Raw genomic sequence first — 26,646 nt, forward strand, 5'->3', positions numbered from 1 at the left:
CCACCCCCAGTGTTTGGAGCGGCGGAGAAGCGGCTCGGGAGTGATTAATCCGGGGATAATTCAGCCCCCGCCCCCCAGCGCGCACCCCGCGAAGCGGGATTGGAGGGAGTCATTTCCGAGAGCGCAGCGCGCCTCTCCCCGGCCGGGCGGACACTTGGTTCATTCCAGCCGCAGAAGCTCAGGGCTCCCGCGTACCGGGATTTTTTCCGAACAGAAAAAGCTCCAGAGCTCTCCTGACCTCCTTTCTCCTCAGCGGCGAGCGGAGCCTCTCCCTCGGCGCTGCGGGCCGAGCCATGCCGCGCTCGCCGGGACGGAAGCAGGGGCGCTGCGGCTGCCCCGCGGGGAGGGCTCGCAGCGAAGCCGGGATTTCGGTGCTCGTGCCGGGCGTGGGGAGCCGCTGGGGCCGCCCGCCGCCGCCACCAACGCCACCGCCGCTGCTGCTGCTGCTGAGCTGGGGGCTGCTCAGCGCCTCGGCCGCCGCGGGTGAGTCCGGCCGCGCTGGGGAGCTGGTGGCCGCCGCGCGCCCCACCCGAGCCCCGACCCGGTCCCCGTCCCTTTCCCTGCTCTCCCTCTTCACCTTCCACCCTCCCAGGCGCCCACCCTCGCGCTCAGCCCCAACCTCCCCCTCCCCTTACCCCCAACAGTGTCCTCACCTCCACCCTCACCCCCACTGCTATCCCCAAACCCAGCCGCAACTTGGCCGGATCCAGCCGGGGTGGGGGCCTGGGAAACTGACATCCCTTCCTGGGGTTGCGGGCACCCGGACCGTGGCTTCAGTTTCTCCAGCCTCCCAGCCCCCAAGATGCCAGGCTTTTCCGCGATAAACTTTCCTGGAGCCCTCCCTCTACCTCCCCATTCTGGTAGGCACACCCGTCCGGGGGCCTGCAGGGTCTGCCCTGCCCCCGCCCATTTTCTCGCCAATGAAGCCCGCGCCCCCGCCCTAGCCACCCTGAGACCACGGCCGCCATCCCCTTCCCCATGAGTCCGCCCTCAGCGCTCTGGGCGTGGAGGGGGGTCCGGTGGGCGCGGGCCCCGGGCGAGGGTCCCGAGCACGCTTTGCTGGATTACTCAGGTGGGGGCTGGGAGTGCTGAGCGACGTGGAGGCTGGGGTGGGGGGTTGTGCCCGGGGGCTGGGGAGGGAGTGTCGCCGCCAGGCTCCGCGCCACCACATTCCCATCGGTTCCCACTCCACGCCAAAGTGCCCTTTCCCGCGCCCTGCTGCAGCCGAGCTCCGGGGTTGCGGCAGCGGCGGCACGGACGCCGGGACCTGCTCCCCGCGAGCGAGTCCGGGAGGGGCGCAGACCTGGCGGGTGAGGCGAGTCCCGGAACTTCTCGGGTGTCTGGCTGCAGTTTGTGGACCTGGGAAGGCACGAGGGAGAACCGGGTCCCCGAGTGGGGTCTACTGGCCTCGACTGGTGCCTTCCCATTTTATCCCCTGCACCCCTCTGAGGTTCAGCTCTAGCAATAGCCTAGAAAGTTCCGTGTGCCCAGGTGGGGACGGGTCCAACGGGCGATGTCTGGAGCCGAATTTCCATTTAGCCAGGAGGCTGACACCCTTAACACCTGCTGCCCAGGCCTGGACTCATGGCACCTCCGGCCTGGAGCCCTGTTAGATTTTTTTTGGCATTGTTTTGTTGAAAACCACCAATTGAACCTCTGAAGACTTCGCCTTGGCCACCTCAGCATCCCAGTGGTCTCTTCTTGGAAAGTGCGCCCCTTCTCTGGCAAGCTCTCCGACCCACTCTACGCTCCATATTTTGTGAGTGGGTCCTCGAAGACCGTGTCGCCAGCTCCTTGGCCGGGAATGTTAGGGTTGCTGGTCAGGGAGGGCGCCAGAGCCTGCCCAGCTCTCCCACCCCTACTTGATCGGACTTTGTTGGGCTCTTCTAGGAGTCATAGCCGCCGACACCCAGAGAGGGGCGCCCGAGGTGCGCGTGCCTAGGAGCTAAGCCTCGCGTACACCCACACCCACTTGGTGGCTGTGCTGTTCATAACGACGCCGCTGGTCACCCATCCAGACTTGCCACAGGGGCGGCGAGGGGACCGCTGCTACCAGCCATCAAGCCTTTCAGCCCTTTGTCCAGGTGTGGCCCCGCCCAGGCTTAGGCGGCCTGAGAGGGCCCTTTATGTGATCCAGCTGTTTTTCTGGCTAGATTTGTCCCAGCCCCCAGGGTATGGCATGCCCCTGGGGAAAGAGAAAGGCCCACTTACAGGAGCTTGCACACTGCTGGGCGCTGCCGGAATCCTGCCTTGCAGAGCTCCATCTGCCAGCAGCTCTTTGGTCAGTAGAGAAGTTGGGGTGGTGTTGGTGAATGGTTTGGGGGAGGGGTGCTTACTCTCTGGCAGCCCTGCTCTGGCTTCCAGTGCTTTCAATGCATTTCTTTTTAAACCTTTCCCGCATTTAGATGCGCTGTTTGGCCTTGCAAGCAACAAAGATTTGGAAATGGACTTGGTGACAGATGATTGCAGGATTTGGCACATTAGAGGGGAAGGCACATTCATTTTGTGTTCTCTTCACATTGTTGACTTTAAAAGACACTCAGGACTGAACCATCTCCTTTCCTAGCCCAGCGATGACTGGATAAAATGAATAAAGGATTTGACAAGGAGAGCCTCCTCATCCACCTTCACCTGTGACCCTCATGCAACACCTCGCACCTGTGCCTGGCTTCCCCCTTCCCCTCCCCCTGCTCCCAGCCTCCCTGGAGATCTGTCAGTGACTGCCTCTCCCTACTATCAATCAGTTACTCTTCCTTATGTTTCCTCTTGGCCTATAAACAGCTTTAATCTTTAACATGAAATGAGCTAACCAAACTTCTTGGTTCTACTGACCTTTCACTAACCATCCCATCTCTCTCTTTTACAAGTCAGCTTTCTTCAAAGGGGTCTTCACTCACTTCCCCTAATACCAGCCACTCCCTGCAGTCTGCCTTCTGTGGCTTGGTTTTCATTTTTCTTTTCTTTTTTCCCTCCCTCCCTCTGTTTCTTTTCTCTTTCCTTCCTTCCATCCATCTTTATCTTCCTTTGTCTATCTGTGACTTTGAATGCTTTGCATTCCTCCTTTTAAAAACTTCACTCCCTTGAGCTTCTTGGGCACCGTTTTGCTGGCTTGTTTCCAAACTCTCGGTTGTTCCTCCCCGGTCTCTATGGTAGCCCTTAATTTCCCTCCTGGAAGTGTGGTTTCCTGCAGGGTTCCATTCCTGTGCTTCTGCTCATGTTCTTTCACCCCTCCCTGGTGAGCTCATCCTGGTCCATCCCTTCCACCACCACACTCTGCCGCTTCCAGACGGATCTCCTACCAAGACGCTCCTCCTGATGTGTGTCTATTGGCTTTGTCGCGCATGGAAACTCTGGGTCTAGACAGCCCATATACCTGGCTGACTTTTGGACGTTTTCACCTAGATGTTTCTTTTCCAAACCAAATTCATTAGCTCCTCTCCTGAGCCTCCAAGATTCCCTATGTAGGCTGATAATACCTGCAGCCTCCCAGGTACCCAGCCCCGAAACCTGAGTATCACCCCCAGCTCCTTCCTTATGAGGTGGCTGTCAAGTTCCATAAGTTTCAAACCCTCAATTGTTCGCAAACATCGCTTCTTTTCTCTGGATTCAGAGGCTCCGAGCCTTGAAAAGGCTGGAATGCCTCCCCTCCCCTTAATAAGTAATTCAAAACAAAAGTGATATTAAACTATAGGTTCAAGGAATTCCAACAAAGTTGTGATATTTTCCTATGCTAACCACTTCATTGCTTTAAAGAATTCAAATACCAGCCCTGGCCGGTTTGGCTCAGTGGTTAAAGCATCCACCTGCGGTCTGGAGAGACCCGGGTTCGGTTCCCGCTAAGGGCATGTACCTCGGTTGCAGTTTGTCCCCGGCCCTGGTTGGTCGTGCGGGTGGCAGCCACTCGATGTGTCCCTTTCACATCGATGTTTCCCTCTCTCTTTCTCTCTTCCTCTCTCTCCCTCCCACTCTATCTGTGCAAAAAATGGAAAAATGTCCTCGGGTGAGGAAGAAAAAAAAAAAAAAAGAATTCAAATACCAAATCATTATTATTTTTTAATTCTCCCTACATTGTTTGTTCCCCAAGTGCTTGTTTCAGAGGCCTCTTGCAGACTGCGTTTGATTACAGTGCCGACTGAACTGTGTTCAGAGTGTTGATTTATCTGCCTCGCGTGTTGAACTCTGAGCTTCCTGAAGGCAGGGGCGGTGCTTCTCTTGTATCCCCAGCACCCAGCTCAGAGCCTGGCACAGAACTGGGTCTGATGGTTGTTAAAGCAGCAGATGATTTTAAAATACTTTCGGACCATTTTTTAGGAACCAATAATGATAGAGTGTTAAGGGTCAAGGAAACCAGAGATAACAGTGACACCTGGTGTCCCGTGGCCCCTCTCTCCAGAACTAAGGTTTGGTAAGATAGCTCTTTATATTCTAGAACCATTACAACAACAAGCCCTTACCCCCCCCCCCCCCAAAGGAGAGGCATTTCGGCACCAACCTATGGATTGGCAATTCCATTTGTAATTGAGCTGTGGGTTTACGGGTTTAAAAAAGAAGCTGACGACAGCAGACAGTGTTGACCACATCTCAGGCTGGTGAGTGTGTGGCTTTGTTGCAGGTGAGGCTAGAAGCACGTGGCAAGGGGACTGGAGAAGCAGATGGTGGGAACTTGGACACTGCAAGGTTGGGTTTGTCCCGAGGAGTCCGGCGGGTGGCCTCGGCTGCACCACCTTGATTCCTGTGTCTGACCTGCCTGTTTCGCCATCACTGTCACTCCAGCAGATTAAGGGAATCTCATTGCTCAGCAGAGCCCGGTGTTCCTTGTTGGAGAACTAGCTGGTCCTCAGACCTTTCCAAGGCCCGGGTTCCCCATCTGCAAAAGGGACAAGTCATTCCTGTGTCGTGGGAAGGATTAGAAATCAGAGCTGCAAGAGGCCCAGCACGTACCTCATCGAAGGTGCCCTTGCAGTGGAAACAGGGGCTGAACCAGGGACACTGAGGACGGAGGACTTGGTCAGGAAGTCTGGTGCCCTCACACACCCTCCCCCACCCTCCCTACTCAGAAAGCCGTCTGGGCACTCAGGGGAGTCATGCTAGTAGCTGGCGTTTCCTGAGTCCCCACCATGTGCCGACATCGCCCCAAGCACTTGCGAGTGTCGCAGATCTCACAGCAACCCTGTGAGGCTGGCGACATTATTTCCCCCATTTTATACATGAAACTTATCCACACAAGTCGATGGCCAAGCCAGGGTCTGAACCCACTCTGCCTGACTCCAAACCCTTTGCTCATAACCACACTGCTGTCTGACTGCCGAGGGGACCCCGCTGGCGCGATAGCCCTGGAGTCCTCTGCCCAGGCGTCCAGCCCTGCCCTGCTCTTCCCAGTGCCCCCACCTCAGCTTTGCTGGCTGCCTTGGCACCCGAGGCCTGGATCCCAACCTCCAGCTCCTCCAGCAGCCATGGCCCCTCCGTCTCCACTATAGCTCTTGGCAGGTGACTGCAAAGTCATCCTTGGTTTGCCTCTAGTCCAGACACCCACCTAGACTGAACTCTGTTGTGAGCCCTCAACTCCTCAAGTTTCCCCTGCTGTAAAATATCAGGATATACCGGGATGTCTTGTTTAATGAGCTGATGTCTGTCTTTATCCCCTGAGGTCTGTGAACTCAGGCCGGGCAGTGTAGCCCAGATCACAGCACACAGAAGACTCAGTGAACACCCGCTGAGAGGACCGGCAGCCGGTTCTCTGGGAGCCAAGGCTGCCTGTCCCTCAGCCCTGTTGGACATTCCCAAGGCTGAGGGTTTGGAGGAGTGCAGAGAGGTGAGGGGACATCCCCAAGGGAGAGATAGTCTGCGCCCTTCTGCATCTTACTAACAGTAGCTGGCTAACATTTTATAGACATTACTATTTGATTCACACAACAATCCAGCCACTATAGCATCATGTTTGAAGAGACCAAGGCTCCAAAATAAACAATTTGGCTAAGGTAGTAGAGCAGACAGGTAAAGGAGGCAGGACTGAACCTCGGGCCACCTGACTCTAGGGCCCATCCTCTTAATTCACGGCAAGCATTTGTCACAGTGCCGGACCGTTGTTAGCATCAGTGTATGTTAGATGCTCCCTCTACTGCTATAGTCAACTTGCTGTCTGCACCAGCCTCTTAGAATCGCAAGAGAAACAGTTCTAACACTATGCCACTCACTAGATGCACCAGCAAGAATCTTTCCTGCTCGCTTCTCCCACTGAAAGCACAGTCCTTAGATGCTGGCTGACTTACCCAACCCATCAGCCCACGTGGCCACTTCTCTTCCCAGAGTGGTCAAGGCGGAGGAACCTCTATCTCCCCCTAGAGGTTGGAGAATGCCACTGACACAGCCCTCTCCAGATTTTACTCCTTGAGTGGGATGTGGCCTCCCAACCACCCCCTCTTTACCTGCAGAGATTTCCCACTATAACAGGAGAACATCTGGGTGAACCTGAACATGGAGAATTATTTCAGAGTTCTCTGTCTCAGGGAGACACCATCTCAGGCTTCCCTGGCTTTGAATAGAACTTGGGTCTCCTTTGACCCACAGAAAGCAAAAGGTGGGCCATGCATTGTGAGTTTCTCAACTTGAAAATGATGATGCAGTTCTTAGAGGTATTTTCTGGCTCTTGTATGTTAAGAGAGGCAAAGGAAAATTATATTTATTTTCTTTCTTGACTCTTGAGAGCTCAGCCCTCTGGATTATCTTTTCATACCGCTCCTTTAAAGAGAAGATTCTGTGTCTTTTTTCTCCTCTCCTACCCAAGCGCACACTTAACTCTTAGATCTTTGGGGGAGAACAAGACCCTTTGGCTTTCTCATGTAGCCTCATGGACTATGACGCATGGCCATGCTCCCGTGTAAATCACAAATGAGAACTCTGGCCAAGCAGGAGATAAAAGGGGAGGGAACGCCCTGGCCAGTTTTGTTCAATGCCTAGAGCATCAGCCCTTGGACCAAAGAGTCTTGGGTTCGATTCTGGTCAAGGGCACATGCCTTGGTTGTTGTTCGGTCCCTGGCTCTGGTTGGGGTCGTGTGGGAGGCAACCAATTGATGTATCTCTCTCACATCGATGTCTCTCTCTCTCTCTCTCTCTCTCTCTCTCTCTCTCTCTCTCTCTCCTCCCCCCCTCCCCACTGTCTGAAGATAACTGGAAAAATATCCTCAGGTGAGGATTAAAAAAAATAATAATAAAATAAAATAATAAAAGAGGGGAAGGAATGTAATGGAATATGATGGGGTAGGATTGGAGAAATAGAGCAATTTGAGACGGGCTGAGATTAAGTTGGAAGGATTGGGGTAGGGTCAAGAGTGGACTAGGAGGCGTTGGGACGGGGTGGATAGAATGAATTGGGAGGGGCTGGGGTGGGTGGTGGAGCAGGGTTGAGTGTAATATTATGGTTTGGGGAGGGACTGAAAGGGTGGGATATAGAGTATTCAGGGGATTGATTGATGGGATGGGGTGGAGGGCATGGGGAGGGGTTAGACTGGATTGGGATGGGATGGGACAGGAGGGGACTGGTGGAGTTAGAGGTGGAAGGGGACAGTGGGGATATAATGGACTAGAGGTGAGTGTCATAGTGGGACGGGGTGAGATGGGGGTGAGTCAGGATGGACTGGGGGGCTTGCGTGGATGATTGGGATGGGATACGGGAGACGTGGTGGGTTCTGTAGACAACTGAGGGGGCACATTGAGGAAATGGAAGTGAGTGAGGGCACCAGAAACAGCTTACTTCCCATTACTGTAGTTTCTTCATCTTCATTTTTCTCCCCAGAATCCCTGGTTTCTTATTTGCCTGAACTGTGAAATTTTGGGCAGCAGAAAGCCCCTCAGCACTTGCTCCCATGCTGGCTTGGCATCCACGGTGCAGCAGGCACAGTCCTGCTGTCAGGGGTCATTCTTCAGGGGGATGGCGGGAGTCCTGTTGGCCGCCACAAACCCTACCAGAGAACTGTGCCAGGCACATGCCAGGAGCCCCGGGGCAGCCCACGTCAACCCTACAGCAGAGGAGGGTTTGTGCCCACCCTACAGCTAGGAGGGTGCTGTACCCACAGAAAGCAACGTCCTGGAGGGTGTAGGACTCCCCTCTGGCCCTCCTCTTTGGGGGCATTGTGCCACTGGAAATCGCCTTTCACACTCCACCTGTTTGTTTCTGCATTGTTGGAAAATTTTAAACTGAATTGATCTCTAAGAGGGTATCAGTCCTATCCTGGAAAATCTTCATTATAAGGAACCCTTGTGATGCTAAAAATAATGTATGTATAGTTAAATTACCGAGAGCTCCGAGACGACTCTTAGAAATTTCTTTGAGCATCTCCCTTGTGGCCTGGAGCAGAAAATAAGGGCTCCTATTGCGGCACAAATAGCCTTTCTCTCTGCCAATGTCTAATTTATACTCAATTAAGTGCAATTATAATCCAGATACCTCCAAAAAAACGACGTGTCCATCTTTTAGGTTTTCAAACAGGAGGGAGAGGAAGTTGCATTATTAAGTAGCTACATGTATTTACTGAGTGAGAATGAGCGAGTGTGACGGATATAACTTTAAAAGGAGAATGCAGAGACTTTGAAATCTAGACCATTGGAGATACAAGTGCATTATCAGGGAATGCGCAGGCATTTCGTGGGGATGATTGATGGGCCTTGCTGAGATGAGCGAGTGTGGTGGAGCCGACCCAGGCCTCGGGAGGCTTTTCGACGTGCTGGCTGCCCGACTCTGCTCCAGCCCAGGCCGAGTGTCACCCGCCACCTACTGCACCTCATGGCCTCTCCGTCGCCGTGTCAGGGCTGGGGTCAAGGATACAGAAAGGCTCGGAGGCTGGATGGGGCTCAGTGATGATGTGTGGGCTTCAGCACGTTACTTGGTGATAAGAGGGAGGTGAAAATTGCATGATTTATTTTCAACCCGTGTTAAAATATTTCTTGCATGAAGACAGCTGCCTCAAGGGTGGCGTCTCCTCCTCCTAGGGACTTGTGCGCCCTGGTCCTCGTCGTGTGTGCAGCCCCAGAAGGGCTGACGCAGCAGATCACGGCTGGGAGGAAGACATTCTGATATATTTGATGGGTGTCTTGACATTTGGCCTGAGAGTCAGGAAACTAGCCATCCAGATTTGGTGGTGCCTCTGCCGCGTATGTGACCATGAGGGAATTATTTCATCTTCCTGGGTCTCCACTCCCTCACCTGTAAAATGGGGGTGATGACACCTACCCTGTCTATGTAAGGCTGGACTTGGAAGCTCTTTAATCAACAAAACAAAAATGATCTGGAGATAGTAGAGCAGGTCACTAGTCTAAGCCTCATCCTCTGGGGGGTCCTGCCCAGTGGCCGGGCCAGCTTGGTTTTCCAGGGACGTGCAACTCACTACCCCTGTAGTGAGCCTGCTGGGCCTTCCGGACGCAGGGGTGTGGGGGAGAAGGAGGGTGAGCTTGCTGAGCTTCCTGGCCCTGATCCATTCCTACCCTCCAGTGTGTAGCTGCTCCTGAGAACTTGAAAGGGAGGACACAGGCAGTTCCCATCGTCGCCCGTCAGACGTCTGCCACAGCCTCCCCCGGGCACCCCGGGCAGCATCCCTGTGAGTCGGTCTGGGAGAGGTGCCCGTGGAGGCTTCGCTTGCGCTCACCACTCACCTGGGACAGGTCTGCGCGGAGGCCTTCGACTCCAGCGAGACGAAAATTCTCCGTAATCAAGGACTGCCGGAGCCTCACACCTTGTGACATTTTGTCCCAGGCAGCATGGAAAGAGAACATTACAAGGATAGTTCCTGAGTCATGCAGATGACACAGTGGAGTATTTTTTGTTGTTTTTGTTTTAGCCCAGGTGCATAACAGACCGTGACACTTTATGTCATCTATGCCGGACTCCTCTCTTGTTTTATTGAAACATTTTCCCCCCCTTTATCCCCAGTCCTAAGGCATGGTTGTCCTACCCCATCAGTACCCATGCTGATGTATTTGATATGTCTTTAAATATGCATGGGTTCTTATAAAATATGTAGGGTTGTTTGTGTGCACATGCATTTTCAATTTACATAAAAGTGAGCGATACGTTTCTTACTGTATTTACACAACACTGTCAAGGTCTAGCCCTCTCCCTGCGTGTGGTTTCTAACTGCTGTGGGCATTCTGTATTGTACACCATCACATTCCATGTAGCCATTCCCCTGGGGACAGACTCTGGCCTGTCTGGAACTCCCCCTGGCCACACGTGCGGTTCTGCAGAACATCCTTGTACCTGTTCTCTTGGGACCCTGAGTGAGAAGAACTTTGGGCTATACACATGGAAGGCTGGGGTCCCTGAGCTCGCTGTGTTCTGCCATCATGCTTCCTAAAACAGCCGTGCCCCGGCACATTTCCACCGAGACGAGAGCTAGTCTCCCGTGTCATCACCAACACCTAACGTTACCCACCTTTCTGATGTTTGCCTTCCGGTGAGTTTAAAGTGCCATCACATCATTGTAATGGACATTTCTCTGATTACTAGTAAGTGTGAATACCTTCTTTAAAATATATTTTTATTGATTTTTAGAGAGAAAGAGGAAGGGAGACAGAGAGAGAGATAGAAACATTGATAGGAGAGGAACGTCGATTGGCTGCCTCCTGCACACCCCCTACTGGGGATCAAGCTCGAAACCTGGGCACGTGTCCTGATCAGAAATCAAACCAGTGACCTCTTGGTGCATGGGTCAGTGCTCAACCACTGAGCCACACCAGCCTGGCAATAAGTGTGAATATCTTATATGCTTGTTAGTTGTTTGCATTTCTCTTTTTGTTTATTGCCTATGGATAATCTTTGCCTATTTGTAAATTGGACTTTCCTGCCTTAATTTAGAGAATTTTTGGTTGATTTGTAGAAGTTGTTTTTCATATGTTCCAGATCTTGTCCTTTGCCACTTTGAGAGGTCAGAGATAACCTCACTCATTCTTCCACCTGTCTGTTTATGGTGTCTTTCTCTGGGCAGCAATACTTCCTTTTAAACGTAGTCAGATCCAGCAATGTTTTGTGCAGAACAGGAGCTGAGACATGTGGGAATGTCTCTCATGTCTGGGGACCATGAGCTGGGGGCCAGGGCAGGTTCTCAGGCCACGTGGTTCACCCTCCTGCAAGTCTGACTCTGTGTGGAGGGCTCCGGATCGTCCCAGAACCTTCCTGTCCACTCTGGGCTCCCAAATTGTACAGGAGGTCTCTCTTTTGGCTGAAGGCTCTGTGTTTCCTGAAGGTACCAGTTAAAGTTCAAATCAGGTATTTGATGAGCACCACACTTAGCAAGTGTGAGGGGTTACTCCGCCCACAGCAGGTGCTAATTGAGGTTCTGAGCGGTGCCTGAGCTCAGATGCCCTGGGGACACAGACAAGTTTCATAGGTAAGGGTACATAAGAGAGGCAACTACACATATGTTCACAGAACCATCACTCATGACATCTAAAAGGTGGAAGCAAACCCAGTACCCATCAATGGAAGATGGATAAACAAAATATAGCATACACGTACAGTAAAATATTACTCAGCCTTTAAAAGGAAGGATATTCTCCATGCTACAGCATGGATGAACCCGGAACACATTGTGTTAAGTGAAATGAGCCAGTTACAAAAGGACAAATACTATACGACTCCACTGTGTGAGATACTGAGAGTAGTCAAGTCCGTGGACACAGGAAGTGGAACTGCGGTCGCCAGGGGCTGGGGGGAGGGGGAAGTGGGAGTTGTTGTTTCATGGGGACGGAGCTCTCGTTTTGCCAGATGAAGAGAGTTCTGTGGATGGATGGTGGTGATGGTCACACAGCAATGTGAATGTACTCAGTGCCACTGAACTGGACACTTTAAAGATGGTTAACATGATAACATTAAAAAAAAAATTTCTTTATTGATTTTAGAAAGAGGGAGAGAGATAGAAACATAATAAGAGAGAACATCGATTGGCCACCTCCTGCACACCTCTCACTGGGGATCGGGCCCACAACCTGGGCATGTGCCTGACCGGGAATCGAACCGTGACCTCTTGGTGCATGGGTTGACGCTCAACCACTGAGCCACACCGGCTGGGCTAATATAACTTTTATGTTACATATATTTTTCCACAATTAAAAGTAAAGTGGGGTAGCTATCCAGACTTGAGGGGTCCAGGACGGCCCTGAGCAGCGACCTTTAAGCTGAGACTGGCAGGACGGACAGCAGAGAGCAGACGGAGGGAAGTGTGGGGAGGTATGTCGACAGTGGAAACCTAGCTGCGTGGGTTCCGGTTGAGTGGGAGCAAGTCATGTTCAAGGTCTGGGAGAGGTTCGGCGTGGAGTGAGGGGCTGCTGACTGAACGAGGGCAATGAGGGGTCTGGAGGGCTGTGAGTGGGGCGTGGCCCGATTGGCTTGGTGGCGGCCAGGTCTCTGAGGGGCGGAGGGCTTCAGGCACTGCTGGGGAAGACGGGTGTTGGTGTGGGCTCGGGGGCCCCGCCAGGAGAGGTCAGCAAGGAGGGGACGACGGAATCCTTTTCCTTCTGGGTTTTCCTCCACCCTGTTCCCACCTATCTGGAGAGGGCAGACATCTGATAAACTGTCCAAAGTCCATGAAACTCACCCCACACATTGTGGGTCGTAAATCACAGTTCTGTGAATCCTGCCTCAGTGAGAACATCCCAAAACGTGCATCGAGACAGAAAACAAGCTCTGGCTGTTTTGGCTCAGCAGTTAGAGCATTGACCCAGAGGCCAAAGAGTCTCTGGTTCGATTCTGGTCAAGGGCATGTACCTTGGGTGCGGTTCCATCCCAGCTCTGGTTGGTTGGAGTTGTGAGGGAGGCAACCAATCAATGTGTCTCTCTCACATCGATATTTGTCTCTCTCGCTCTCTCTCTCTCCCTCCCACTCTATCTGAAAATAAATGGAAAGTATTTTCTAGTAAGGAGGGAGGGAGGGAGGCAAAGAGGGAGGAAGGGAGGAAGGAAGGAAGGGAGGAAGGAAGGAAGGAAGGAAGGAAGGAAGGAAGGAAGGAAGGAAGGAAGGAAGGAAGGAAGGAAGGAGGGAAGGAAGGAGGGAAGGAAGGAAGGAAGGACCAACCAATAGGACATCCACCTGCTTGGGGCTGATTCGGCATGCCATTTCAGCATCCTGTCTGACGGGGAGACCTACGGGTTCCACCTTGTCCAAGCTATGCGTGCCCCTCAGTATTGTGGCCATTCTGCCTTGCTTGTCCCCTCTCATCTTCTCTTCCAACCTCCTTCACGTATCTCCCTCCTTTTCCCTGGTCCCGTTGCTTCCCCCTCTTTATACCAACCTCACCATCCGTTTGAGCTTCCTCTTGACCTTTGACCTCGTTGCCTTCAGGCACTGCCTTGCCCAGGACCCTCCTTCTTCAAGGCCTTTCCTGTAGCCAGGCTCAGCCCAGCAGCTCCATCAATGAGGAGGAGTTTTAAGGCCTTTGGATGTTCCCACCTGCTAGGCTGCAGTGGCCTGGGTCCTTTGAGCATCTACCCAGTACTTAGTGCAGTGGTCCTGGGCTGGGGGTCATGGGCACAAACACCATTGAAAACCAGGTGCCTTCCCCCAAGGACAGTGAGTTATAAGCTCCCAACAGCCCAGGGCACTGAGCAGAGGAGGGGTGGGGGTAGCAGGGCAGCCTTCACCCAGAGGTTCGAGCAGGCTCTCCAGGAGCGAGCCCTTGGAGGGCCCTTGGAGGAGGTAACATGGGGTGAGAGGTCCCAGGCGGAGGGAGCAGCCTGGACACAGGCTGAGGGCAGCACGCTGCATTTGCAGGATGTCAAGTTTGCATCCCCCTGCATCAGCACCACCATCGTTGTCATGGAAGCGGAAGCAGTCCTTTTGGGGGACACTCCAAACCCGAGCTGGGAGCGGCACCTTCCTCTTCTTAAACCTTAGGACACTTCTAAAATGTCAGTCATTTTGCAGTTGAGGGAAGTGACATTTAAGGAGGTTTAGTTACTCGCCCAAGAACACACAGCGAGTCCGATTCTGGAGCCCACAGACTGAACCAGGGCACCCAGTTACAAACCAGATTCCAGGCCCTCCCTGGTCTTTGGAGTCAGAGTATCTAGGAGCAGGTGTGCAGTCTGCCTCTGGAACAAGTTCCCGTGATGATGATGATGATCAGACTAAGTGTGTCTGGAACCTCTTAGGTATACTGCGCCCCAGGTCTGAAGGTGGAGCTCACAGGAGATGGGCCTCAGCCATCCTCCGCACACCTTCCATGACCCTGGTCTTGACTGCACCCAAGACTTGTTCCAGAGGCAGGGCCTCGGGGCCTGGGTGGGTCTGGAGCCCAGGCTGCACTGCCCCCACCACCACTCTGTTTCCAGCCCTGGGAGAGCCAGGCTATGTTCCGTGAGGCTGCGGCGCCTTGAGGTAACCAGATTCGTGCTGAGGAGATTAGGAAGCCCCCAGAGGGGACTGGGGACCACAGCAGCCCCACAGCCTTGCATTCACATTCCTAAACTGCTTAGCACACTTCACAAAAGGCCTTTCATTGAGGATCGGCCTGCAGCTTGGAGCTCCTGAATCGCCAAGTCCTTCTACCAGCCCCTGATTTGTTAGGTGACGGCACTCAGGGGAGTCTTATCCTCCACTTCCTCCTCGTACTAATTCCTGTTATTCCTGATTTAATACTCACCGAGGAGCAGACACGAAGCACTGACATGCACTTCCCAGGGCCTGTTGGTGAGCAGCAGCGGGCGTTTCAGGAAGGAACGGCAGGCCCACCGGGCTCAGGACAGACTGGGGAGGAACCAAGGATGGAGCCCAGGAGTCCAGGTTCCTCCTTCACTTTGTTCTGGGCTGGAGCAGCCCCCAGCCCCCCTCCCCAAGAGGGGCCTTCAGTGAGTCTGCCCTCCCAGTGCGGAGCCAGGGGCCCAGCCAGTAAACTGAGGCAAAGGGCCAGGTGTGCAATTAGGGATGCCAGGAAGTACAGAGATGCTGCGAGGCTCAGGGGTGCATTTGTTCATTCATCCAGCCAGCCAGACAATTCCTGGCTTTTAGGAAGTGAGGTCGGGCTGTGAGATGATTTCATGTTCAGATGAGTTTGGGACTCACTAGGCCTTGGCTTCCAGTGTGTGGTTCAAGGCCTTGCCAGGAAGTCTGTTAGGAGTACAGCTTCTGGTTTTTTTTTTTTAAATTTCTTTATTGATTTTAGAGAGCGAGGAAGGGAGTGGGAGAGAGAGATAGAAATATCGATGAGAGAGAACATCGATTGGCTGCCCCCTGCGTGCTCCCCACTGGGGATCAGGCCCACGACCTGGGCATGTGCCCTGACCGGGAGTGGAACCGGCGACCTCTTGGTGCATGGGTCGACGCTCAACCACTGAGCCACACTGGCCGGGCAGAAGTGCAGCTTCTTAGGCTCCACAGCCCACCTGTTGAATCAGGATCTGCATTTGAACAGGATAGTAGGAGACTTCTGTGCCCCAGAGGGTCTGCGAAGCCCTACTGGACACGTTCTGAGCACAGACTATAGAGTAAGGCCAGCCCGGGGCAGGTCCTGGCTCTAGTTCATTCTCAGTTGCCACATGAGTAAAACGAGTCTGGCCTGTGAAGGTCCATGTTTGCAGAGCACCTGGCTCCGAGCACACATCTCTCCTGCCCCAGTGACCAGGGGTTTGGGTTCTTTCGTTCGCCTGGTGTCCCTGGCACACAGGACAGTGCCTGGAGCGTGGCAGGTGCCCAGCCCGTGTGTGCCGAATGAATGAACGCTCACCGAGTGGTTGTCGGGTCACACACCCTGGAGGCTGCTCTCTGGATTGGCGAAGACGCAGTGAGGTTCTCCTTCCTGTGGTCTGTCGTGTGGCAGGTTCTCACTGGTGTGGAGCGAGGAGATAGCTGCTCCGTCAGCCTGTGTTCCAGGAAGATCCTGTTGTTGCTGAAACCTTTGAGTTGATAGCCGCTGTTAAAATGAAATATTTTGACAAATGTTAGCCATTAGTAAAAATGAGCCTATCCGTTGGAGAGACTAAGGTCAGGTAGGGTGGTAAAGGGTAGAGGTGTGTGTATCTGAACCCACCGATGTCCCCAGGCCTCAGATTCTGAACCTAGAAGTTAATCTGACCCAGTGCTGCTCCTTTTTCCTCTCGCAACACAGGATCCGCCCCTGAGACATGCGGTCCTGGGCTCTGTGCCACTCGGAACCTCAGCCCCATCCATCCGGGGACCATTCTCATCTGTGGGGCAGTCTCGCCCACTCACAACCTTGTTTCTTCCATCACACAAAAATGGACACGAAGGGAAACCACTGCATGAACCTTGCCGCTGAGTTTGGGTAGGAAAGTGCACCCCGGGAGGTCACTACTGCCACTCACGTCCCTGCTCCTCATTTCTCTAACCCCCCTCCCTCTGTTTGCTTCCCATTAGCCCGGAAACACACTTCGTTTCCACCTCTACACACACTAAACAACACCCCTTCCTTGACTTCACACCCCCTTTTGGCTGTCACCTTGTCTGTCTCCTTCCTTCCCAGCCACACTTCCCAGAGGGTGTCTGCCAATTCATTTCTCAGCGCCATGTCCTCTGGCTCCCCTCCCCCTCCAGGGGAAGCGCTCCAGCCCAGGGCACCACATGACTTCCTGCTGCCCAAATCCAAGCGTCTCTCTTGGCTTCTGGACCTCTCCCAGTCTGGCCACAGCCTGCCTCCTGACCTTCCGCCTGTCCTTCCCCCTCCAGTAGCTCAGTCTGCGCATCACTCCCTCCCAGGCAATCTGCTTTCATACTGCTGCTTCTCGATCTTCGGTCTCCACCGGCTCCTCTTTCTGTTCTGTATTTCATCCCTTCCTGTGGCTTGAACACCGCTCTCCAAACACTGATCACGCCCACCTTCCACCTGCAGGTCTTTACTGAAGACCTTGCCCCTGAACCCCAGATCCACACAGCCCCCCGTGCTCCTCGTCCCACGTTCATCATGCATCATACCGAATTCTTTTCTCCTCCTGCCGCCTGGATCACGACTCACCCCAGCAGTCTTACCATCCCACGTGTCCCCCCTCCACGGACGGCTCTGCTCGCCATGCAGCTTCTGACACCGAGACCTGGGAGGCATCCTTGAGTTCCATTCCCGCCCACTGCCTTTCACGAATCACGTTCTGTGGCTCCTGCCTCCCAGATAGCGGAGGCTCCCCACCCTCAGGCTTGCCGCTGTGGCCTCACCCTCTTGGACACTTGAGTCCCACTTGAGTGGCACTCAGCTCTCGGATTCTGTGTAGTCATCCACGTCCATTCTTGTCTTCCTCCAGTGGATGGTGCCCGCTTCGGTCAGAGGCGCTAGGACAGAGGGGCGGGGCAGTGAGGTCAGAGAGAAGCTGCACCCTTGGAGGGGCCAAGACTGAAGCTCCCGAGAGTGAGCCTGCAAGGAGTTTAAGCTGGTGTGCTGCTAACACCTGCCTCCGGCACCTCGTCTCTTCTGGGGTTACCACTGATGGGTCTAAGGACGAGAAACCCTAGTTGAAAGAAGAGGAAGTACTGGCTCGTGCCCAGTAGATGCCCCTCAAGGCACAGGCCTTTGGGCACACGTGTGCAGACCATGTAGGTGACTACACGGAATCAGGCCTGAGTGTAAGGGAGCTCCCACCTCCCACGCTGGGTGTACACCTTGGGAACTGAGCACCCAGGAGCATCTGCGGAATTTGGGGCTGGGACAGGGTCTGCAGAACACACTCAGCTCTGGGCAGGACAGTGACGGGCTTGCTCTCACCTTTGTTTTTAGGCAGAACGTGGGGAGTCTGGTGGGCACACTTTGCCTTTCAGTTCAGGGCCCCTGTCCCTGTAAGACTTGGCACAATGAGGGGTGAGGAGGAGGGAGCAAGAGGCAAGAAAGCCTTCCCTGCCCCCCTCGGTTGGCCAGGCCAGACGGACATCGGGGCTTGTTCCCCCTCCTTTGTGCACTGAGACTGCCAAGTGGGGCTGGGTGGGTGTAAGGCTCTTCAATGTCTCTTCTGCCCTCAACACACCCCGACTTGGTTATGACTGAGGACCTCTCCAGTCCACTGCTTCCTCCCGGGAGCTTGGGCGCCCGGTCCACCAGGCGGCGTCAGTGAGGAAGGGCACTGGTGTTCTCCCGTTGCCATCCCTCACGGACATGCCTAACTGTCAGTTGTTTTCAGGTGTGTTGGCGCTGATCAGCGCTCTCCCCAGATCCCACCCACCCCACAACAGTTCCAGGGAGACTGTGGCAGGAGACGGGGACAAGTCCACTGGACGTCCCAGCTGCGTCAGACCCGCCTGCAGACTGAGGAGGACAAAGCCGCGTCCTCAGGCGGAGCAGACGCGCGGCCTCCTATCCACCTCTCCGCTCTGCCGTTGGGCCTGCAGCCCCTCCCGCCTCCCACGGCCTTGGCCTTCCTTTCTCTGCCGTACACTGCGCGAGTGGGGCCCTGATAGCCCGTCTCCTCACTCGCGTGGTTCTAGTCTGTGGCCCCAGGAAAAGACACTTTCTTGGGACTCATGCTTAGCCCCTGTATCTAAGGTTGAGACTGCCCCATTCGCCCCTGCAATGCACCCATCACAGTTCCCCTTTCAAAGCAGCAGACGACCCTGCCGAGGGGCGAAGCTTTTCCATGCAGTAAGCAGAGGGGTCGGGGAACCCAACATCCCTTCACTGTCAAGCCTCTGGGGTCCCCGGAGGGTGGTGGCTGGGTCCCTCCAGTCAGAGTGGACCAAGGGCAGTGTGACCTCACTGGCTGGGAAAGGTTCCAGCCCGAAGTGGCACTTGACATTTGTTTGGTCAGTGACTTTCGATTGTGAACACATGCCGTTTCCCTTAGGCTCTTTGCGTGACCGGAGATGGCTCACTAGCTCAGGTGAATGCCTCTGGAGACCTGTCGGGGTCTGGGAATCCCGGCAGGGAGCACTGGTCCACTCCCACTTCCACACCCCCCCACCACACCCTTCTTCCCCTCTCGGGTTTGGGACCAGCTGAAAAACACAAGGGTGTCCAATGGAGAGGTCAGAAGTCAGCTTCTTTACCGATGTCTGACTAGAGAACGTGGCCTTGGACATGCAGCCAGATTGGCTTGTTGGTACATCACTTCGGAATGGGCACAAGGTGACAGCCTCGGGCCTTCCCCACGGGCCCAGCCTGCCGGACGCAGACACGTTGAGGGCGGTGAGAGGCAGCTGGGGCTGAGCTGAGCCCCAAGGGCTCCCCCAGCCGCACTGTTTAGACAAGTCCCCGCCCACCCCCAGCAGGGGGAGAGAGTGAGGGGTCAGAGTGAGACTGGAAAAGTGTGTGTGTGAGGCGCTTTGCCGGTGGGGATGGGGTCGGGACTCTCCCCTCTGTGGAGACAGGGGTGAGGTGTGTGTGTTCTCCAGCCCAGCCAGGGTGGATCTGGGCCTGAGCAGGTCAGCGTCACCTGCCGCTGAGAGGAGCCTGGGTAGGCAGGACCGGTCCCGCCCACCCACCCAGGGGAATGGTCGGAGCACCTCCCACCTGGGGTGCAGCTGTAGGTGCCAGCCAACCTTGGAGGATCTCAAAGCCCTTACCCAGACCGCCAGGAGATGTTGACTGAGACGTTGATCATCTGGCTCGCTTATCTCTGTGACATGTTTAAATAAGAAAATACATTGTTCGTTTTTCTTCTCCCCTCATTGTTCCCTGGAAGAGTAAATGGAGAATGTTCATCCAGGTGAACTGTTGGGAAATGGGACCGCTGTTTAAAATGCATCTGTTCAGAGTCAGGCCTGACTCTTCCTTGGTTAACTCCTTGATAGGAACGGATGTCTGATGGAGGCCAGGCACCATGCATTTGCTTTGCAAAAGAAGAACCCAGATTGAGTGGAATGACAGATCCAAGGCAAGAGGGGCAGGCGGGGTGGGGGTGGGGAGACAGAGAAAGTTACTAGCTCTCTAGTAGGAAGTAGTAGCAATGCCCGGCCTCTTGCCTTCCGTCCTCTTTCCCAGCCTCCCTCCCTCCCTCTCTCTTTCTTCTTTTCTCCTTCCTTCTGTGCATCCAGCCATCATGCATCCATTTAATGAAGCTGCATTGACTCTCACTTTGTGCTGGGTGCTCTATGGGGCTCTGGGATATGGAGTTGATGATATGCAGGGCATCGGTCCCTCCACCACCTCCCCGGCCCCCTAAGCTTTCATTCTTGCTCATGTCTCCGCCTGGGGTGGACAGATAAGTAAACAGGTCATTCAAGTGCGGTGTGATAAGTATCACAATAGAGTTCAGTATGGGCGGGGGCTGTGGGCCCAGGGAAAGGGCAGGAACCCAGCCAGGGGCTATCAGGGATGACTTGCTGGATATATCTGGAAGGTGTTGCCAAGGGTCCAGCAGATGTTAGTCTAGGGAGGACTGAGAAGAGTAAGCCACAGCTTCGTTACTTAGCAGCCTGGAGGCTGCTTCTCTGGGATGAGCGTGCTTATCTGATTGGATGTCGTCCAGTTCTGATTCTGACTCCGTTGAGCACATCACTGTACCCAGACACGGTGCCCGATGCCTAATGTGTATTATCATAGTCAGCGGTCACGAGATCCTGCTGAGGTTGGTAGCAGTTATTCCCATTTCGTAGACACAGAAACTGAGGTTTGGAAGAATGAAATGACTTGGCCAAGGATCGCAAAGCAGGTACGGAATGGAGCTGTGACTCACCACCACGCTGGTTGTCTTGATGGTGTTTCTACAGCTGTTTCCACCACCACACACAACCCAGGGTCCCTGTCAGTCCTGCACTGGCGCGCATCACCGGCCGTTTCTACAGTAGCAGCCTCAGCATTATCCTCGTGGATGGAGCTCCTGTGATGAGCTACTGTTTCAAGCATTTTATAAAGCCTTACAGCAGGCCTGTAAGATAGATGGTCTCATTGTCCCCGTCCTGCAGGTGGGCACACGGAGGCTCAGGGAACTTAACTAACGGCTCAAGGTCATGCACGGTCCATGTTGGAGCTAAATTAGAACCGATGGCTGCTCGACCCCAGAGCTCATGCTGCTGAGCAGAACATTGCTCACGTTTTCGTCTACAATTTTCCACAAGAAAACAGGGAGAAGGGGCCATTTTCATCTTGCACCTTCACTCCCTGCACATGTTCCTGACACTGTCCAGGCCTCAGTTTCCCATCTGTATAATGGGGACAGCTATCCTGCCTGCTTTGAACAGAGACAGCGGTGGGTTCACCAGGGCCTTGCAGAGGCCAGATTTCCCTGGGCCTGTAAGGCACTTGCCACTGAACTTCAGGGCTCTCACCCCCCGAGGGCCGGGAGTCTGTCCGAGCGGAGACTGAGGGGCAGAGAGGAGCCAGTTGCAGGCCTCGGCTCCAGGGACACATTCGTTGTCTGATCTGATCGTTTAAATCCATTGTTTCTTGGATGTCCATACCAGATGTGGAAGGAGGAGAGCCTCTTCGGAGACTGAGGGGGCAGCTGGGACAGGATGACCCCTGTCTCCTAGTGACCACGGCAGCCCAAGGGAAGGCCCAGGGAAGCCGGCTGCTTGGGGACCCTGCAGGACTCAGGCACTCGGCGGACGTTCCTGGGCCTGGCTCTGTGCGGTTGCCTTGAGGAGTCCCCACTCCCGTGGGGGAGGCACGTGTGGAAGGAAACAGCAGTGTGAGCCCAGAGGCCTGGCAGTCATCTCGATGCCCCCGTGGGCTCTACCTTCACGTCTCCAGGGTCCACCCCTCCCCAGCACCTCCATCGCCGTGGGAGTCCGCCGGCATCTCCTTTGCCTGGACTCCGCAGACACCTGTCTTCGGCTTCCTTCCCTCCCTTCTTGCTTCTTGCCAGCCCAGCGCCGGAGAGCTTTGACCAGCGTCGGTCAGGTCATTCATTCCCCTGCTCAGATCCTCCGGTGACCGCCATTGCTTTTAGTCAAGGTCCTTTCCATGTTCTTGTCCCTGGGTTCCCTCTGAACTCATCTCCCCTAACACTTGCCAGCTCACCTGCTCTGGCCAGGGGCTGTCCTCTGCTTCTCAGACACCTGCCCAGCTCTGCTTCAAGTAGGTCGTGGGCTTAATGTCCCCCTGTCCTCCAGACAGCCACAGGCTCAGCCCATCGCTCACTCTTGCTGAGATGTCACCTCCTTGGAGAAGCCCCAACTCCCGTATCCACAGCTCCGCCCTCCTTCACTTACTCTGCGTTAGATTTCCTCATGGTTCTTTTCCACACTGGATGCGTGTTTGCCCCCCATTTACTGTCTGTCTCCTCCAGTAAACTCCATCAGATGAAAGAGGTTGTCCTCTGTGGTCGGAATAGCACCCACTTCCAGAACAGTGTCTTCCACATAGCAGGAGCTCAGGGACTATCTGATGAGCATTGAATGCGTGGATGGAGAGATGGAAGCCCAGCAGAGGCAGCAAACAACCGTAGTGTCTGGGGGTGAGGGGCTCGCTGTTGGGCGAGGTGACGTGTGAGGTCCGATGTTTAGGTGGAGCAGACGATCTTCAGGGAAAGAAAGAAGGGGAAGTGACCCAGATCTTGAAGGGCCTGTGCTGACAGGAGCAGAGAAGTTCCATGTGGGGGGAGGGCATCCTGTGCTGTGGCCGGGGTGGTGCAATCAGGCTTGGGGTGGGGGGCAGTGGAAGAGGAGGGACAGTGTGGCCGATCCCCGTGGATTGATTTTGAGCCTGGTCTCTAGCCCAGCTGGGTTCACATCCCAGCCCTGCAGGGAAAACTCATAAGTCACAATCTGAGGTGCTATTAAATCATCGCTCGGGAGCTCGGAGAACAGTCTGGGCATTCTCAGGAGTACATCATGGAGCTTCGGAGAGACCCAGGCTTAAATCCTGGTCCTGCTGGGTACTAGCCTGCGTAAGAGACTTAATCTCTTTTGGCTTCAGTTCCCATCTCTAAAACGAGAATAGTAATCCCTAATTCACAGAATCTTTATAAGCACTGAGATGTACATGAAGCACTTAGGCCTGGCCTGGTTCTGGGTCATGGTTGCCAAGGCAACAAGGCCTGCTGAATTCAGTGGGATCAGGAGCTTTGAGAGAAAACTTGCCTTTTTAGCTCTTGGTGGGGCCACAGGTATTCTCCAGACGTTCACTGGCACTTATGCGAGGGCCATGCCTTTGCTCAGAGACCTGCACTCCCGCCCACACCTGCCTTCAGGTCCCTCTAGAGGGCCTGCTCCCTCCTGCCGCTGGGCCTTTGCACAAGCTGATTCCTCTGTCTGGAGTGTCCTGACCCCTCTCACACCGTTAATCGCAGCTCATCTGTCACATCTTGGCTCAAGGTTCACTTTTTCCTCCTGGACAGTCCATCTAGATTTTTCTCCTAAAATTGTATTCCTTGCCCTCAGATAACTTATCTCAGGTGATAATTATATGTCCGTTGGAGTCATTCATTTATCATTATCACTTTCCCTCACAGGATTGTCAGCTTAGGAAGACAGGGACTGTGTGGGTTGGCTGATCATCCTGTCTCTGGACCACCGTGGTCCCTGGCAAATAGTAGGCTCTCAGTTAACATGAAGAATGACTCAGGGACGATGGACGTGACAGGCACAGCGGTAGTGACCTTGCCTTGTCCTTCCCAAACAAGCCCGGGAAGACCGGGTGGCGCCCTGGCTGTGGGCCTCTCGGCGTTAGGAGGAATGCCAGTTCTTTTTTTTTTTTTCCTCTTCTTTATATAACAACAACAATAATAAATAACACATCCTCAGCGCTCCAGTCACTATGATAAGTACTCTGTAGACATTACTTCATTTAACTGAAACGTCATTATTACTGAGTGAGAAAAACAAGATGCTGAGAAGTGTGTATAATATGATCCAATTTAAAAAAGATAAACACTGTCAAACCCCTACTATATATGTAAATGTGTATATGGGAGTGTGTACGTTTATGTTTGTTTATGGTTTAATGAGCAAGAATAAATAGATGGAAAGATGCAAACAAGGTGGTTGGTGTGGGTTGCCGAGGGGCGCGTGCTGGCCGGTGGCTAGGTGAGGCTGGGGAGGGGGGAGAGCGAGCCAGCGGAAGTAGAGACAAGCAAAAAGCAAAATTGCACTAAACACCCAATGTGCATAACAAGATCATACTTATGTACTCATGCATGATATGTGAATGTGTATGGTATAAAGAGATATGAAAAGTGTTCCAGGGAAAAGCGCTAAATGCTGACAAGGGTGCGGTGTGACGGGCGCTTCCATAAACTGCCTGGAGGAGTGTAAATTGTTCCACACTTTCTGGAAAGCATTTTGGCAGTCCATGATCAACAGCCGCACAAAGATTCGTCTGTTTGGACTCAGTATTCCACTTCAAAGAATTGACCCCGAAGAAATAATCAGAGCTGCAGGCAACCACTTACGCGGTAAGATGCATTATTTATAATAGAGGGAGAAGTGGAAGGAAACTTAATAGTTAATAATAAGAGAAAGGTCAAAGTGTTACATCAGAAAATAAACTGCAGTGTCATGACAGCCCTGCAGACATGAGTCCTCTTACCAAAACAGGTTCACGAAGGTGGCGGAGGTGGGCTGTAGTCACATGGCAAGCAAGTGGATCAGGATTTGAACCCTACATATTTGCAAAAACTCAGGAATTCCTACCTTACGGATGAGCATGTGAATACGGTGAATGTCAGTTGTTGTTCTTCTGGAGGAAATTGTCATTGCCCAAACCCTTGAAACCTTGCCTGGGACCTGCTCAACCACAGTGTGTGGAGGGACCCCTGGAAGGATCATCAAAGTGACGTTTCTTTTTTTTAATGAAATAATATATAGAAAGCCTTGAGCCAGCGCCTGACACAGTTTGCACTCAGGATATACCATCATGTGTCATTCATTCTGATTTTCTCTCTGTGGATTAGCTTGGAAATTGTCCTCTCGGTGGCAGCTTGTGAACGTTGGAAAGAGCCAATGCTTTGGAGTCAGGTCTGGGTTTGAATGCAGCAGCTGTGTGATTCTAGACAAATTACCTAACCTCTCTGAGCCTCTTTGCCTGAATCAGAGAACTGCAGTGAAGATGGAATTCGATGTCAAACAGAAAGTGCCTAAGATTGTTCCTGCCTTGTAGTCGATGTTTCTTAAATGTTAGGTTGCTTGCCTTCCTAATTGGGGGGCACTCTTCAGTGGAAACCGTGCAGAGTGGCACTGGATTGGGAGTAGTTTGGGGCCATGTTGGACCAGGCCAGACCAGGATGTAAGCTGGGCGAGGGGCATACATACTATATCATGGCTGGCACTTCACCCAAGGCTAGAGTTCCAAGTCGGGCTGAGGTAGGAGGGAAAGAAACATGTGGTTACTTGGGTCAAGGATGGGCACTAGAGATTACCGGCAGATTTTGAGTCTGACGTTTTCCTCTTGTTTGTACCTAGAACTCACAGATAATCAGAGACCAAGTGGGTAAGTCTGGGCATGAAAGAAGGAGGAGGGATGTGAAGTTTGGATAAAGACTTGCTCTTGAGAGTGCCCAGATATGTCCTGGGTGAAAAGAGCTTAGTAGGTCTGAGAGAAAAGAACAGGGATCCAATCACATTTTTTTTCCTTCTTATGATGTCATTTGATCTTGGTTGTCCCAGTCCCTTCACCTCCAGAGGCATGACCAGGTCCAGGCTATGAGGTGGGATGAAGAGATACAATTGATGAGTGAAGGTGGATGAATGGCAGATGGACGGTTGGATAGATGAATATGATAGATAGTAGGTGATGGAAGGATGAATGGGTGGATGGGATGGATAGCTGGATGGGGTTGCTGGATATTTGGGATGGATGTACAGATGGGTGGGCTATTCTATGGAGAGTAGTATGGATAAATACATGAGTGGCTAGTATAGAAAAATATGGGTTGATTGATAAGTTGGTCAAATGGAAGGGTATATGAGAGAGAGGATGGATGAATGGAATGGATGAGTGGAGGGATGCATGGATAGATGGAAGGATTGGCTTGGTGGACTATGCGGATGAAACGGGATAGCTGACTGGAAGGTTTGAGGGAATGAACAATAAGTAGATTCATGGAGTGAGTAGACTTATGAGTATTCTGATAGATGAATGGAAATAGAACCTAAGGATGGGTGGATGGAAGGATGATTAACTAATGGGTGGATCAGGGTTTTCGAATTTATTGTCCAAGCAAAGCCATTTGTGGGCTGGCTCGTCTGAAGTGGAGATGAAGGCTGAGTGGGAGAATACAATCTAATGGCTGTTAGCGGGCCTGCTGGGGATAGGAACCCGGGCTCCTTTGCATCATTCTGTCAGTTCCCATGCTGTTCTTAGTGAAAATGCTTGCTGTATCAGCCCTAGAACACCATCACAGACCATGTTCACACGCCTCTGAAAACAGACTGTGTCTACTCTATTGTACAAACATAGTCTTTATTGACTCTGACTGGCAAATCTGAGAGATGTCTGCACTGGGGTTTACTCTCATATGGAATTTGTGATGGAGACCACCTGTTTGCACTCTGCTGGAAGCCAAATGCGACTCAGCTGCTAAGAGTCCACAGCCGGGCCTTTAGGTGGGGTGCGCCCCAGGAAGGGGCCTCCGGAGGCTCGAGGAGTTGTTCTTTATCAACTTGGGAGGCTGGAGGTAGAGCACCGAGGAGGTCGCTGAGCTTCTCAGCTGGGGCCTGAATAGTCTCAGAATGCAGTTTCTTAAGTGACCTGACTTTCCTCTCCTTCTAGCCATGCCTCCCTCGCTCGCTGGCTTTTTCTCTTTTTTTTTCAGTTAATTAATTCTAACTTAATTTTCAACTACTATAAAAG

At 53.2% G+C, this 26,646-nt stretch overlaps 1 protein-coding gene across 1 annotated transcript in view; it reads left to right on the forward strand.

Moving 5' to 3' along the window:
- Window positions 1-293: 293 nt before the first annotated feature.
- CSMD2 (CUB and Sushi multiple domains 2) overlaps window positions 294-26,646 on the forward strand; it is a 558,434-nt gene continuing 532,081 nt past the window's right edge. The window contains exon 1 of the mRNA XM_036256013.1: window positions 294-483. Coding sequence (XP_036111906.1) covers window positions 294-483 — 190 coding nt within the window. The remainder of the gene's footprint in view (window positions 484-26,646) is intronic.

This window comes from Molossus molossus, unplaced genomic scaffold, assembly GCF_014108415.1.
Source record: "Molossus molossus isolate mMolMol1 unplaced genomic scaffold, mMolMol1.p scaffold_m16_p_12, whole genome shotgun sequence".
NCBI lineage: Eukaryota > Metazoa > Chordata > Mammalia > Chiroptera > Molossidae > Molossus > Molossus molossus.